The following is a 15401-nucleotide window of genomic DNA, read 5'->3' on the forward strand; positions in this document are numbered from 1 at the left end:
AATTACTCCATTAATACAGCAGAACCTCACTTCTGAAGGACTGTGAGAATAACTGTAAAAACACGACCCAGAGCACTCGCTCCTAAAACCAGATTACATCAGCAGCAGCACGTCGCTGACAGGTCGCTACATGTCTGAACGCATCCGGCTTGAATCACAGCAGAAAACATTGCAGCACTGCCACAGTTTCATCTGTCTGCACTCATCAGTACCTTACAGAGCGACTAATGAAGCCTACCAGGGACTGAGACAGCAAGCCTTTATGTAGCCTGGACCACTAAACACAATCTGAGAGCCTGGTTCAAAGGTCAATACCAATAATTAGAAAGTAGGGTGAGCAATATCATGCTGCTCTAACAGCACAGATACATTACCGTTTAAAAGATATTGTGAAAGAACCTATTACTTTTATTTAGAGATGCATGATATTTCAAAATAAAGCGATATCACGGACTGTGATTTAGATTAATAAATGTATGCTTTATTACCATGTTTCAGTGTCTTGGTTCATTTACAGCGAATTGATCCATTCAGAGAGGTGTGTATCATGAGCTGTATGCGTGCAAGTGAACACAGAGCCAAGCCTCACGCTGAAACTGGCAACACATGTTGTTATTTGCCACCAACCCCTTTAAAATAAAAGCATGATGGTCGTTGTTTAAACATTTGGAAATTACACTTATTTTTATTACCCAATTTTTCTTAATTTACAGTATAATTACTGACATTGTTCATATATACATATGACACTGTATGTATATATTTATTTATTTATAAATCATATAATATTAAACCACCAAAATTATAATTGCACAGTCATTAAATTGGTCAAAAGGTTTGGGAATGTGACCTATAAAAACTAATTTCAATGGTTCCTGAAAGAATCCATTAATGAACAACATTATTCTTCAAGTTGTTCCCAAATCGTTCAGCCCAAATACTCCAAAATAAATAAATACACCCATACATAAATCAGAGTAAAAATTAGGCTACTTTTCAGCTTGTTTAGAAAATGACTTTTATTTTCTTTGCATTTGTACTTCCCACCAAAATCATTCCACTAACTCTAAAATGATTAATTCTTTCATAATATAGCTATTCAGGTCATCTGGTATTTATTTTTGAACAGTATATAAATAAATAAATATAAAAAATTTGCAATGTCAGTTTTTTTTTCCCAATATTGTGCAGCCCTAATTTTATTTATGCGAGTTTGCATTAAATATAACAATATTGCTATATTTTGTAACAATATTCAGACTAAAAATCTGAAAACAGCGAACAAGCGAAGCTGTGACTCTACTGATCTCAAACAGGCAAAATATTTTTTGGTTTATCAGTTGCTGCCCTTGTCAGTCTTCACACTGAAGGACTGAAGCCTGTGGATGATGGATGAACTTTATGAATGACACATCTCTACACATGCAGTCACATGACCTGGTGTGTATATAGGTGAACAGCAGAGGTTATTACATCTCAAGTGTATGAAGCTGAACTCACCATGGACGGTGAACACATTGAAGTGCTGCGCTCCCTGCCGTGAGGTCTCTCTCTTCCCTGCTCCCTTGATGAAGGGCAGCGCCGGCAGACTCGGCCTCCTCTGGTCCCCGACCAACTTCCCTGGCTGCTGCCCCATAAGGGACACACAGCGGATGAGGATCACACTCCAGCAGATAGAGACGAGCAGGACGTTACTGAAGACGGCAAGACGGGGACAGTCCAGCCTGCTCCTCTGTGCAAGTCGTGCATCGACTGCTGGATGACTGATTTCAGAGCAGATCACTGCTTTAAAAGCTCAAACTGCATACAAGCAGATGTAAAAGAGCAGTGTGTTTCAATGCACTGAGGGATTAAAAGTAATGTCATTCTCACACAACAGAAAGCGGTGAGGACAGTGCATCCGTTTCTGGGGTCAGAATCAATGCATGAGGATGCTCTTGTCCCCCTCACTGAAATCTCCAGCGTAAATACACTGAAAACATCAACTCTGTGCACAGTCGTGTTGAGCTGTCAATCATGGTGACGTCACATCAATATGAATGGCTCCCATCACAAACCACTGACACAACAAACATGTCAATAATTCATTTACATGGCCTGATGCGTTACAGTCCAATAAATGCTAAACAAGTGCTAAAACGATGTGTGTATCTTTGGTAGTGATTGTTAGACGAGTCTGTAGTGTCATTCAGTATCAGTCAGTAGTTATTCTTGCACATCTGCTTCATCTGTAAACGAGTAAATCGTCGTCACTGACGTAAATAACTCCGAATTAAACGCCTTCAGATGGAGTTAATAAAACACAAGTAATAGTAGATACAAAATAAGAGTCATATAACTGTCTGAACCCTAACAGAAACACTCAAACGCGCTTCCGCACAGATTTATCACGATTTAACCATCGGTTCCGGTAACTTTGATTTGTAGTGTTTAGTTGGAGTTTGTTTGAGTTGTAGTTGTTCAAGTCTCTCGTCACTTCCGCGTGTCTCTCTCTCCTCGCGCGCACCGCAGGCAACCGTACACTCTTTTTGCTTCGTTCTTACGTCTCTCCTGTCGGGCTCGTTTCCTCACCGAACAACCACTGGACTCTTCCGCAGTCTTTTAATGCCGATTCTTGTCATGTTTCATAACTTCCAGCACTTTTCTTGGAGTCGTTCGTCGTTGCAGGAACCGCCATATTCGCGCACGCGAGCTGCGCTCGTGACGTCACACACCTCGTTCTTCCGCCAACAATCGCTTCAGAATCAAGAATCAATTATTATTATTATTATTATTAATCCCCTTATGAATATGATTGATAATTGTGAGAATGTTTTAACTTATGAACCATTTATGCTAACCCACAGTTGTCCTGTCCAATTTAAGGGATTTCATTATGTTATTAAAGCTATTCCTCTTACCCTTCAGCTGGTTAAGTCTATAATAACTCTATAATAATGAATAATCTAAAACATTAGATGATGCTGAGCTGACTGATAAAATATGTAATAACAAACATATTTTAACTATTTTTCAAAGACAAAATTAAATATCTCTTAGATGATTTTATTTGAAACTGTTATTGATAATATTATTTGAAAGACTGCTTCCCTTTAAATATTGTATCAGTAATAAAACTAAATAAGTACCTTTTAAAAATAATTTCAAGATACTCTGATATTAATGCTTTATGTTATTTTTATAAAAGTGAGAGAGAGCTGGTGACTCATTTTTAATTTGAATGTAAAATTCAAAACTTTTGGAGGGAATAGGCACATTTTATTTTTAATTTAGTAAAGATTTCTACATTAAATTATATTATTGTGTATAATGAAAACAAAGGTAACAAAGTTTGTAAATATGTTGTTAATTTACATTGCTGGCAAAATTTTATATACATAAGGAAAGATGTTAAATCCATCCACATTGTTTATGTTGTTTATAGCTGAATTCAATTGTTTTATGTCTTCTATGGAATTGTTAAAAAACAAAAAGTCATTATGTTTAAAATATTGTGATAGAATTTTTGGATCCCGTTACAACTTAGACTATATTATTTTATGCTATGATTTGTTCGGTACTTGTTTCTCCCTTTAATAAAATAAATAAATAAATAAATAATAGTAATAATAAATTGTATTATAATTTTATTAATAATAATAATTGCTTCAGTTGCTAGACTTTTAAGAACAATGGCTTTGGCTTCCTCTGGACTGAAAGACTGAAAGACTGAAGGACCCTGGATTGTTGTTGTATTGTTATATGATTTGACAATGATGACAATTGTTGTTTGTGTTTTATTTACTTAAATGTTTTTTTTTTTTTTTTACTCGAGTATTCAATTAGGAAAAGAAAAACAATCCCATTCCTTGATATTGTTTAGTATCCGATTGTATTTTTATTTGTTATTTGTAAATGTCTACTTGCCCCTGGCACATTTTATTTAGTTAGTAATATTTGTATTTCTCTTTCCTTTTTTTATTTTGATTTATTTAACATTATTTCTTTATCCCTGGGCAGGATGGTGTTAAAAAAAATACTCCATTACAAACAATACAATAAATATATTATTGCATCACACTCCATAGAAATAAACGAAGTGACCAAATTCAGTGATCGCATATTTGATTTCCCTTAAGCCATACTTTAAGTTGTCTCTCTAAAAAAACTGAATGTTGTACACTCTCTAATATAATAAGCAGGTTTTGAATTCCATCTTTCTTGATATATGGATTAAACTAATTTAAATCTATATTTTTGCAATTGAAAAAAAAAATCGCTTCAGTTCTTTTAACAAAAACTACTTTTAGATGGAAAAATAAACCTGCAAATATGTTTATTATTGTTGCCCCAATTCCCCCAGGCTGTATTTGTATATCTTTAAAAACAATCATATTCATTTACTAACAGCTCATCAATATCAGATTTATGATCATATTTTTTTTTTACTCAAAAGTTTTTACACTTTTGTCTTTAATTAAGAAATGAAGTTAGTTTGCAGTTTTAAACTGTGAGCTAACCACTAAAAGGAGTGGAACAAAATATATTTTTTATTTCATAAACAAGATACTGCAGCGCACGAACAAACCACAGAAACTCTCAAACACTACACTGACTCGATGAAGATTGTTTTAAAGGAACAGTTCTCCTGAAAAAAAAGACAATTTCTGAAAATAAAGCTTCCTCCAGTGACAAAGTCCATCACATCTCAAAATTAAAATCCACCTTTCTTTAATTTGTTGAGAACCGTTTTGTGTTGTAAACGGTGCTTGATCTTTGCATATTTCTCTGCTGATTCAGACCAGATGACTTTTTTTTTACTGGAGGAAGCCTAATTATGGACTCACATTTCAGATGGAAGCATTTGGCTTCACAAGAGGTTTATTGATGGACGGAAGTGGTGTGGATTATTGTGATGTTTTTAATCTGCGGTATGGACTCTTATTCTGATGGCACCCATTCACTGCAGAGGATCCATTGATGGGCAAATGACAGAATGCTACATTTCTGCAAATCAGTACATTTTCAGTCAATTCAAAATTTTGTGGGTGAACTTTTTAACACACATCTTTATGCATTTGGCAGAGGCTTATATCCAAAGTGACTTACATTGCATTCAAGGTACACTTTTACCATTTATCAGTTTGACCTGGGGATTGAACCCATGACCTTAGCGTTCGTACCTCCATGCTCTGGTTTGAGCTATTCAACCTTTGTCATGACTGTTGGGTTTCAGACGCTGTGCACGATGTGTTTCTATTCACACGAAGCAATAAAAGCCACTTGTTTTCTGACAAACTCCTTTATTCCAACATAATAAACTATACAAGGGTTTATATGAAACATCAAACGACAGTCAGCTCTTTATCCTTCGTGCTCCACGAGGCGCTGCCTTGTTTCCAGAATGATCTCCTCCATGATCTCTGGCTTCAGGATATCTTTAATCTGCAAGGAAACAAAGCGAGAGCAAAGCTTCACGCTTCATGGACATGCATGTAGAGCTTGATGATAAAATACATGATGAGAAATCCTATCAATCATACCTGGTGCGTAAGAGATGCTTCGTAGCAGTAAAGCACGCTTGTGTCGTACAGCAAAACCTTATGAGCCGCAAGAGCCAACAAACAGTTCCTGAGCCTGGAAATCACCTCCCGATCGGCCAAAGACACGGGCTGAGCGAGAGAAACCATGTGTTTAGGGACTGCTCTCTGTATTGTTAGTGTGGTTTGGTGAGCAGCAGCAGAAGGCTGACCTCCATGCTGGTGTAATATCCTCCGGCCTCCTCGTCCTGGTGTCCCGGCGTGGGATACAGCCACACATAGCCGTTGTTGCCCAGGATTATAGAGGCGCCGCACGGCAGGTTGTGGAAATGAGTCTTCTGTCTCTTCACTATCGACGGTGACACGAGCACCAGCACACCCTGACCCAGCTGACAGAACAAACACAGCATCAGTCACACTCCTCTCACAACGCTCCGGTTAATACAGTGATGGGCGTCATCCTCACCTTGCCGTACTTCAAACTGCGTGTGTGCAGAGAGAGCGCGCCATCTGAGAAGATTGACTGAACCTCTGCCTTTGACAGGGGTTAAGGAAGATAATTACAATAATAATAATAAATCTGATCCAAGAGAGATGCTGATAAACTCTTAAAATCAAGATAATAAGAGTCACAAACAACTGCACTTCCTCAATCAGACAAGACATTTAATGCATGATGAGAATTGAATAATGAAACAAATCTTTAGATTAAACCTGTTAACTGTCACCTGTCCACTCTGTGGGACGCCTACATTTACTTCACTATATTACAATTAAATCTAATCTAATCTTGACAAACTATACATCATTGGAAAGGTCTAAGACTCCCAAATATATATTTTATCAATGTTTTTTGTTAAAAATTAGGTAGGAAAAATAATAGATTAATTTATGATAAGAGTGCACCCTCAAAAATCTACATTATAACAGGAATTTTGACCTTTGTTAAAAAAAAACAAGACTTCTTTGTTGCCTTTTTCTCTATCACATTTTAGAAATCATCAGAAGTTAAATATCAACTGAAAACTTAAAATCTCAAAATTCATCCTTTAAAACTCATTTTAAAATCAGACATTGTATTACCATGTAAATGGTACATCAAAATCATGTTACAAAATGTTTTCATGAATTATACAAATTTAAGTTTGGATTGTGCACTACAAAGTCAGTGTTCAAAAATATGAGTGACAGTTAAGGGGTTAAGATATTTGAGAAATGGCACAATCACATTTTGATGATTGACTATACAAAAAAAATCGTATTGCTTTGGAAAAACAGTAGTTATTTCAGGATTATTTATACAGTGTATCATTATTAGCTTCAGCATTAGCTCTAGTCCATGTTTTATGTGCATTTTTTCACATTTAAGAATTCTTCTATTCTGAAGATTTTGATTTCGATTGATGTTTTAGTATTTTTTTTTTTAGAAGTGTGCTTTTGTCCATTTGTTTATATTTCTATTCAGATTCATTTTTATTTCAGATTTTTAATATGCTTGTCATTTTTATTAGTTTTTGTGTATAAAATGTATATTTAGCTTTATAATTAGCAGTAATTTTAGTTTAACTTCAACTACTAAACTACTTATTTTATTTCAGGTTGTTGCCAAGGCAATGTTTCTCTTTTTTTTTTTAAGTTTGTCATCTTTACATCGAACGTCAGATTTATTTAAATTACTGAAATGTGTGATATTTTCATTTTTTCAGTTCACAGTAACAGTAACTGATTGGAAATGAATGAGGATCAATCAGAGCAGGAACGTGAAAGAAGCAAGTAGAGGATGATTTCCTGACTGATGTGAGGATACGCTGATGAGATCTCCTTCCTGAAGATAGTCTCTCATGGCCAGCTCGTCCTGCGCTGATCGCCTTCTCTGAGACACAGACAACAACATCTCATTCTCTCGGACTCCTACAAACAGTCAGATGTTGGTTCTATGGGCACTTCATCTCAGACTCCGGCTGTGACTACTAGTATATGAAATAAATGAGTATTGTGCCTGGCAGCATCACTAGCTGCGTTTCCACTGTCGGGTCAAAACAGGTGTGCTAGTGCGTGCCAGGGCCAGTCGTGTTTCCACGTGCTTCCTCGGGGCCAATGGCCAGGTTTTTTTTGGCACGACGAAAATCTTGGGTCAAAGCGGGCCAGCTGGGGCTAGAGGAGGGGTTATGAACAAAGGCGGAATTTCTCCGTCTCTGGAGAGCATCAGCGCAGATTATTTCAGAAAGATAACAGCTATAACACAAGCATTAAAGACTTTTTAAAATAAGTTGAGCTCAAAACGTACTTTCAGTCAGCAGCAAGTGTTTGAAATAACTTGATCCAATGTGCATTATAATCACTAAACTAGGCAGAAATATTTATAACCTATGCATTTATAAACAGTGTCATATGTCTCGTCTCGAGAGTTTAGCTACCACGTAGCCTGTCATATAAATATAATGTTTTTTGCTCGGGAGCTTTTATAAAAATAGAGAGTCAGCTCTGCGGACCATTTAAGAAAGCTATAACACCACCAGCATTAAAAATAAAAATAAGCTGAGCTCAAAACTCACTTTCAGTCAGCAGCAAGTGTTTGAAATAATTTGATCCGTTGTGGATTATAATCGTAGCATATGCCATCAACGTAGCATATGTCATATAAATATAATAATGATTTTTGTTCAGGAGCTTTTATAAAAATAGAGATATTATCATTCTTTCTAAATGTGACGTATAGGCTACTGTGGCTACAAATAAACAGAAACAGACTCGACTGAATAAGCAGGCTATTTTCATAATGCTTAAGCGTTAAAAATAAATAAAATATAAATGAATTTCTGATAAATTAATTCATTATGAACAATGTATCACTTATAGTAAAACATTGATGCTTTTGAATTTAAATATTTAACAAAGCATACAAACAAATGCCAACTTTTATCGTGTTCGTTCTGTGATCGCGCATGTTCCAGTGACTTATTTCCTAGTTTTCTGATAACTTCTCTTTGTTGGTGAAATGATGAGGTTTCGTGACATTGTTCATGAGAGGCGTGTAAAGGGTGTGTCTTAGTGAAGCGCAGCAGAGCTTCAGGACCGACAGTGGAAACGCTGCGCTAATCTGGCCTCGGTGCTACTGGCCGGAGGCTATTAGCCCCAGCCGGCCCGTTTTAAGCCATGGCTCGTACTGGCCCAACAGTGGAAACACGGCTACTGTGTTTGATGTCTAGTCAGTGTTCGCTCTATGATCTTGGTGAGAACACATGTTCTGGCTGTGTAATATCCTCACCAGCTCTCCTCCGGGCAGATTGACGGAGGACAGCAGCAGCACTGAATCCAGACGAGAATTAGTCTCGACTTTCCATCGCTTCTGCTGCACCTGGACCATCACAGACACATCATCATCATCAGAGAGCCTTGAATACCAGAGACAGATCTTACAGAACACCGACCAATACAAACCTCTGTGATTCTGCCAATGACCACATCGCCAACCTCACCGTTATACCTGTGGAGTGACAGAAACACGGTGAGTGAGTGAGTGAGTGAGTGAGTGTGTGTGTGTGTGTGTGTGAGAGTGAGAGAGAGAGAGAGTGTGTGAGTGAGAGCGAGAGAGCATGTGATGCAGCACAGTGTAAATGCAGTGTAAGTGTGCACCTGGTCTTCAGTGAGAGCACGAGTGTGTGTGAGTTTGTGAGTGAGTGAGTACCTGGTCTTCAGTGGTCTCACACAGATGAGTTTGTTGACTCGCTCCACTTCTCCAGCCACTGAAGCCGTGAGTCTGTCTTCATCCATGTATGTGCCATGACCCCTGAGGAAGAGGAGGAGTTTCACACACACACACACACACACACACACACACACACACACACACACACACACACACACACACACACACAGGTGAACAGAATTCTCCAATAACATCCTCGACACATGACTGATGCTTCTAATACAAAAACGATCTCACTCTACACGAATAGTCAATCATATTACAGACACAAAACTGGTATTACCTATTATTACCGTCTTAACTCAGGCCTTTAATATATGCTAATATTTACAGACGTGTGCACGTGAGTCAGATTGTAACTCTCATCAGCACAGACTGTTTTCGCTCATGTAAGGACAGGTTTTTACCTCATGAAGCCGGTGTCAGATGTGATGACATCGCCAGGAACCACCAGATGTTTGTCGTCGCGGTTGGACTGTGATGCTGCCGGTGAAACGGGTTTGTGGACCGCTGGGAGCCTCATCTCCACCGACGCCATGCTTTACACCGGATTCGTGCAAAATGGCAGAGCGCGCGACCCGATTTCATAATAAAAGCTCAACTGTCTTCGTTTGAATCATTAATGAATTGACTTTATCTGGGAAAAATTAATCTCTGTTATTGTCTTCTTGACATTTTTTTCCCTGCTTGACACTGTAAAGCTGATTTGAGACTATTCATTCAATTCAATTTATCAGCATTTGATACTGAATTATTAATTAGTTTAATAAAAATAAACAACTCAAATAAATATATTTATTTTTTTAATTTGTGTTGTAAAATCTGTGAGCTTTTATTTTGTAATGAAATGAGTGCCCGCATTGATTTTTATTATAAAATTGATTTAGGTGGATTTATAAAGTGGATTTGGTTTGATGGCGTACATTTAGTTCACAATAGTACACCATCAATCAGTGCATCATCAGTGCATACAACATATACATTCTTTCAGGAAAAAAAAAAAAAAAATATATATATATATATATATATATATATAATAATGCAAAAAAAAAAAAAAACTACTTTGCAGTTTGCACAGTCATGCACTCAGAACTGTCACTTGTCGTTTAATAATTAAAAAAAAAAACGGTAGAATATTAAAATAAAAAGTTGGTTTGTTTTAATATGAAATCTTCCGAGGGCGTCACGAATCGCGATATTGGATGCACCTTAAAACTGTGGCATTGTGCAGTGTATTATGGGCTGGCAAGGGTTGGCAAACATCCAGACAGCAGATGTTTGTGTGGAGAATTAGAAACCGTGAAGCATGTAATTTAGTGTAAAATTCTTCGTGCAGCAAAAAACCGCATGATATCTGATCTGTTGGAATACGGATACTAATCTTTATCTTTAAAATCGATTCTTGAAAATAAGGAATATCAAACAACAAAGGGTTTTATACGTTTTTTTTTTTTTTTTTTTTTTTACTCAATACTGGTATTTATTTGAGGATTTAATCTATGAGATTGAGTTCTTCAGATGAACTGAGGGGGGCAGTAATACGTCTTTGAAGTGTCTAATCTGCCGCAAATCACACAAGAAGAAGAAGCGCTCGAGTGTCCGACTCGTTCCCGAGAGAGATGAGCGCTGTATCGGGTTTCGGTAAAGCGCTGGTCATCATCACCGGAGCGTCGAAGGGCTTCGGCCGGGCTCTGGCTCTGTCCATCGCGCCTCGTCTGGCAGCGGGATCGGCTCTGATCCTCGCGGCCCGATCCGATGACAGACTGCAGGAGCTGAGAGCGGATCTGTCCCGCGGTGAGTCCGGGCTCACGGTCCGATGCGTCGCAGCTGATTTAGGGTGTCAGGCGGGTGTAGATAGAGTGATCGACGAGATCAGAGACATCCATCCGGACATCCATCATCTGCTGCTCTTCAATAATGCAGGTGCGAGTTTAATATTATCACAAACTTAATTTTCTACATTCGTTTTGCACTCCCTTGAACTACACATTTGCATCCGATGTACAACAGTTGCTTAAGTTAAAAAGTAAATTCTTTTTTTTTTTTAAATCGTGCATCTTGGTAATTCATAAAAGTCTGGTCAATAGCTACCTTAACTTCGAGAGCCAAAAAAAAGCATATCAGGCAACTTTAACACAAAAATAATACATTGGCTCCTGACGATATATTTAGGTCTTATGAACCGAAATTATGAAGGTAAAACAGTTGCAAATCTCGAGAGTTTGTTGGTTTGAATGTAAACATTTAATGAATCACCAAGGACAACAACTAAAGCAATTTTTTTTTTTTACTTTTCTACTCAAAAAAAAAAAAAAAACTCATCTACGTTAGTAAATTAACAATAAATGTTCATTTTTGGTCACTGTCACTTAATCTCGCTGTGATATGAGGTTTGTGTGTCTTGTGTCCTGTGAACACAGCTTCTCTTGGGGATGTGTCGCGGTACTGTCATGATTTCACGGATGTGGATGAGGTGAACTCGTACCTGTCGCTGAATGTGAGCTCTGCGCTCTGTCTGACCGCGGGAGTTCTGCGCGCGCTCCCGCAGCGCACTGGCCTGACGCGCGTCATTGTCAACGTCAGCTCGCTGTGTGCACTCCAGCCCTTCCCGTCCTGGGTTCTGTACTGCAGCGGGAAAGCGGCCCGGGACATGATGTTCCGCGTGCTGGCGGAGGAAGAACCGGATCTCAGAGTCCTGAACTACGCACCAGGTATGAGATGATGACCAGACAGGGAGAAGTCACTGACATGCTTGTTTTAAAAATAAATAAAAAGGTATGAGTCTTTTTGTAACTGAGTTTATGTCTCAGATTTTTTGAGGGAAGATCTAAACCCTGTAAGTCTGTATGAAGTCTGATTTGTGCTATTATACATTTTTATTGATATGAAGAGACTATATGATTCACTGATGTCAGAACACTAATAATGTGACACAAGCAAGAGTGCTTTTGTTGTGCATGTTAATCATTTCACCATAAAAATAAAAAACGCTAAGTATTTTGCTTTTTTCATGCATTTATAAAACAAAGATAGTTTAAGCAATTTCCCAGTATCATACAAATATTTTAATTTGACTCTAAATTAGGGATGCACAATATTATTTGGTTTTGGCTGACAATGGCTTTAAATGTAAATATCGGCATCAGCCAATATGAAAAATGGTGCCAACATGACATGTCTTGTGATAGGAGGAACGTTACCTCATGTGCTCAGGGTGTGCTAGAGATTAATCATGTCAGCAGTGTGGCCCCGATTCGTTATGGAGTTTTAATCTGTAGGGGGCACTGTTGGCCTACTTCTAATTAAATGAAATTAAATTAAAGTGCAATAGCCTACACAAAAAAAATGTTGTGGCCTAATGGTTAGAGAATCTAACCCATAACCCAAAGGTTGCGGGTTCGAGTCTCATAGAGGCAAGTATTGTAGGTGTGGGGAGTGAATGTACAGCGCTCTCTCCAGCCTTCAATCCCACGACTGAGGTGCCCTTGAGCAAGGCACAGAACCCCTAACTGCTCCCCAGGCACCACAGCAAAAAATGGCTGCTCACTGCTCCTGGTGTTTACTGTGTTTGTGTGTGTGTACTTTGAATGCACTTCGCCACGTCACTTTCACAAATAACATTTAGACTGTGTTTCTGATTTAAAAAAGAAAAAAAAACAGTAATTGATGTAATAAAATAAGGAGCATTTTTTATTTTAAAGTTTTATAGCTTACATGAACAAAAAATCACAAAAATTACGCTTGTGAATTATTAAAAAATATATATATTTACTGATTTATTCGCTAATGTGTAATATGTTTTTTTTTTTTTTAAATCTCTAAACTATTTTGCTTTAGACCATCTACACATTTGAAACCTTTAAATAAAATATTAGGGTTAACACTGCATCTTTCGGGCCGATTGATATAGTTTATTTACAGTTATTTTCAAAGCGTCAATGTAATGTCAAAAAAATCATATTTTTTTAATTCTAACAAATAAGTTCTTGTAAAAAAAAAAAAACTAGGTTGAAAAATATCGGCTCTACTCTTAAATCTTTAAAAACATTATACTCTCTAAAATAGGATAACCATATTTTTAGATTTTCTGGCCATTCTGTTCTCCAGAGCACAGATGCATGCACTGTGCCAGAAAATGATTGTGAAAATGTGACTTTGGCTTTGATGAACTGTTTGATTACATTCTTCCATGCATCATGGGTTTGTTACGCAGAGGTGGCACTGTTCAGTTATGATTCAAACTCATGCCTTTGGCAGGCCTTCAGTGATTTAGAATATTTCAGCTCTTTCTTTCTTGAGTATCTTTCTTGTGCTCATCCTGTGACGTGTTGACTGTGGCGTCCCGCAGGGCCTCTGGACACAGACATGCAGCTGCAGGCGAGGAGCAGCTCTGCAGACGACGCTCTGAGGAACTCCTTCAGCGACATGCACGCTCAGGGTCAGCTGCTCACCTGTGAGCAGTCCATCAACAAACTCATCAAGGTCCTGCTGGAGGACAAATACACCTCAGGAGCACATCTGGACTTCTATGATTTATAGAAGTTGTGCCTTAAACAACCACCCATTCTCTAGTGTTCATCCCATTGAAGAGCAGACACAGTAATGAACCTTATTTTCTGTAATGAACCAATGAATCTCATTTATCTGATATGTTCTTGTGTTGTCGACCTTTGATATCATACCATACCTTGAAAAAATATCAATAAGCTCCACTGGAATCAGTGTATTGATACTTCTTAAAATATTTACATTTATTAATTTAACAGACGTTTTTATCCAAAGAGAGGAATACAGCAAGTGATTCAGGAACACGGGAAGTACTCAATACAAAGTTTCACACATTGTTCGGATTAGTACAAGTACTAGACGGAGGTATTATGAAAAGAGAAAGCAAAGTTTTCTTTTATGAAGCAGTCAAATTTTCAGTATCGCTGTAGATCAGAAATTCATGTGAGTAATGAGTCTGTGGGAATAGTGTGTTGATTTATTCGAGGTGTTTCATGAGCATTTTACGTTCACATTACTGCCACTGGACCAAAAGGAGAAAGCTCTCTGTCTGTGATCGTATGCCAAATGGTTCTTCATTATGTGTTCAAACTCATGATTGTTCACTGTTTGTCACGTTATAAATACATGAAAGCTTCCATGTTTAAATGTCACTTACATTATTGAAGTCGAGGCCAGCTTTTTTTAGTTTTTTTTAATAATAACGATTATTTTCTATAACTTGAAGTTTTTAAGAATGTTTTTCTGTAATCAAAACATATATTTTATGTGTATTCTATTGATTATTATTCTGAATAAAAATGTAATATTATGAATAATATGGCATTGTGAGTCTCTGTGGGTTTATATAATGCAGATTCTGTATTCGAGTCAGTTGACCTTTACTGCTAGTGTTTGTCGTCACTGGAATGAATGCTGTGTTCCTGCAGTGTTTCTCTCTTGTCATGTTTGTGTTGATTGTGTCCGGTGTCTCTGGATGCTTCTGCTCATATTCTTTCCACACTCCTAGTGTAAACAGTTGGGTGAAACATACGCAGATGTTTGGAGAGATGGCACTTTTTCCAAAAATCAATCATGTTTGGAAGCTCTGGATGTTACACACCTGATGTAAACCCTGACAAATAAGGAGCATTCTGTGTCGGGGAGCGCCTGGAGCTGCTTTCAGAACGGCCTAATTTCTTAGAAATCATTCTCGGGAATAATTCTTGTCTTCAACTGTAGAATGTTTTTGTCTGAGGGGTTGATTTTATAGATTTCAGTTTTTTTTTTTTTTTTTTTCATAATTTCGAACAGTTTTTATTTTGCCTTTTACAAATTAAGGCCATAACGGTCTTAAATCAGAGGAGAAAGTCTTAAGATGCAATTTCTTGATAATGAAATTGAAGACATGAAGTCTTGTTTTCTGAGAAGTAAAAAAGAAGAGGTCTTTGGGCACATTTACATGGATTTATCTGCACAAAATAATTGTTTTAATTAAAATAACGTGGTTCACACACTTTATATATATATATATATATATTTATATTAGTTGACTAAACTACTTTTACTGTGTATCTACATATTTTTATGGACGTCTCCCACTCTGGATTAGGTTATTTTGCTCTTTGAACAGATTTTTTTTGGGGGATGGTCTTTAATTGGCACACATACAAGAATTTATCTGTACA

General features: G+C 37.4%; 3 protein-coding genes across 3 annotated transcripts in view; 1 reads left to right on the forward strand and 2 right to left on the reverse strand.

Moving 5' to 3' along the window:
* The window catches only part of abl1 (c-abl oncogene 1, non-receptor tyrosine kinase), a 56481-nt gene extending 53771 nt beyond the window's left edge, over positions 1-2710 (reverse strand). Inside the window, exon 1 of the mRNA XM_026254892.1 lies at positions 1501-2710. Within this exon, the coding sequence (XP_026110677.1) occupies positions 1501-1636 (136 nt within the window). The 5' untranslated portion in view covers positions 1637-2710. The remainder of the gene's footprint in view (positions 1-1500) is intronic.
* Positions 2711-5262: 2552 nt separating this feature from the next.
* exosc2 (exosome component 2) lies at positions 5263-9802 on the reverse strand. Its single transcript, XM_026254908.1, has 9 exons — positions 9636-9802; positions 9208-9309; positions 8961-9006; positions 8788-8877; positions 7327-7392; positions 5986-6054; positions 5732-5908; positions 5523-5651; positions 5263-5424 (listed from the first exon to the last, which is right to left on the reverse strand). The coding sequence occupies exons 1-9, from the start codon at positions 9764-9766 to the stop codon at positions 5344-5346; spliced, it is 891 nt and encodes a 296-aa protein (XP_026110693.1). The 5' UTR covers positions 9767-9802; the 3' UTR covers positions 5263-5343.
* A 950-nt stretch (positions 9803-10752) lies between these two features.
* On the forward strand, positions 10753-14556 carry spra (sepiapterin reductase a). Its single transcript, XM_026254919.1, has 3 exons — positions 10753-11151; positions 11649-11939; positions 13577-14556. Exons 1-3 carry the CDS (start codon positions 10848-10850, stop codon positions 13765-13767), a joined length of 786 nt encoding a protein of 261 aa, XP_026110704.1. The 5' UTR covers positions 10753-10847; the 3' UTR covers positions 13768-14556.
* Positions 14557-15401: the final 845 nt, after the last annotated feature.

This window comes from Carassius auratus, chromosome 5 (assembly GCF_003368295.1).
Source record: "Carassius auratus strain Wakin chromosome 5, ASM336829v1, whole genome shotgun sequence".
Classification (NCBI taxonomy): Eukaryota; Metazoa; Chordata; class Actinopteri; order Cypriniformes; family Cyprinidae; genus Carassius; species Carassius auratus.

What these genes read in the sequence shown, in the direction of transcription:
- exosc2 (XM_026254908.1), bottom strand. Translation starts at nt 9,766, where the DNA reads ATGGCGTCGGTGGAGATGAGGCTCCCAGCGGTCCACAAACCCGTTTCA. An exon ending in GTGAGACCACTGAAGACCAG is followed by an intron (nt 9,007 to 9,207) that starts GTACTCACTCAC and finishes GTCACTCCACAG; the next exon opens with GTATAACGGTGAGGTTGGCG. An exon ending in ATCTGCCCGGAGGAGAGCTG is followed by an intron (nt 7,393 to 8,787) that starts GTGAGGATATTA and finishes TCTGTGTCTCAG; the next exon opens with AGAAGGCGATCAGCGCAGGA.
- spra (XM_026254919.1), top strand. Translation starts at nt 10,848, where the DNA reads ATGAGCGCTGTATCGGGTTTCGGTAAAGCGCTGGTCATCATCACCGGA. An exon ending in GCTGCTCTTCAATAATGCAG is followed by an intron (nt 11,152 to 11,648) that starts GTGCGAGTTTAA and finishes CTGTGAACACAG; the next exon opens with CTTCTCTTGGGGATGTGTCG. An exon ending in AGTCCTGAACTACGCACCAG is followed by an intron (nt 11,940 to 13,576) that starts GTATGAGATGAT and finishes GGCGTCCCGCAG; the next exon opens with GGCCTCTGGACACAGACATG.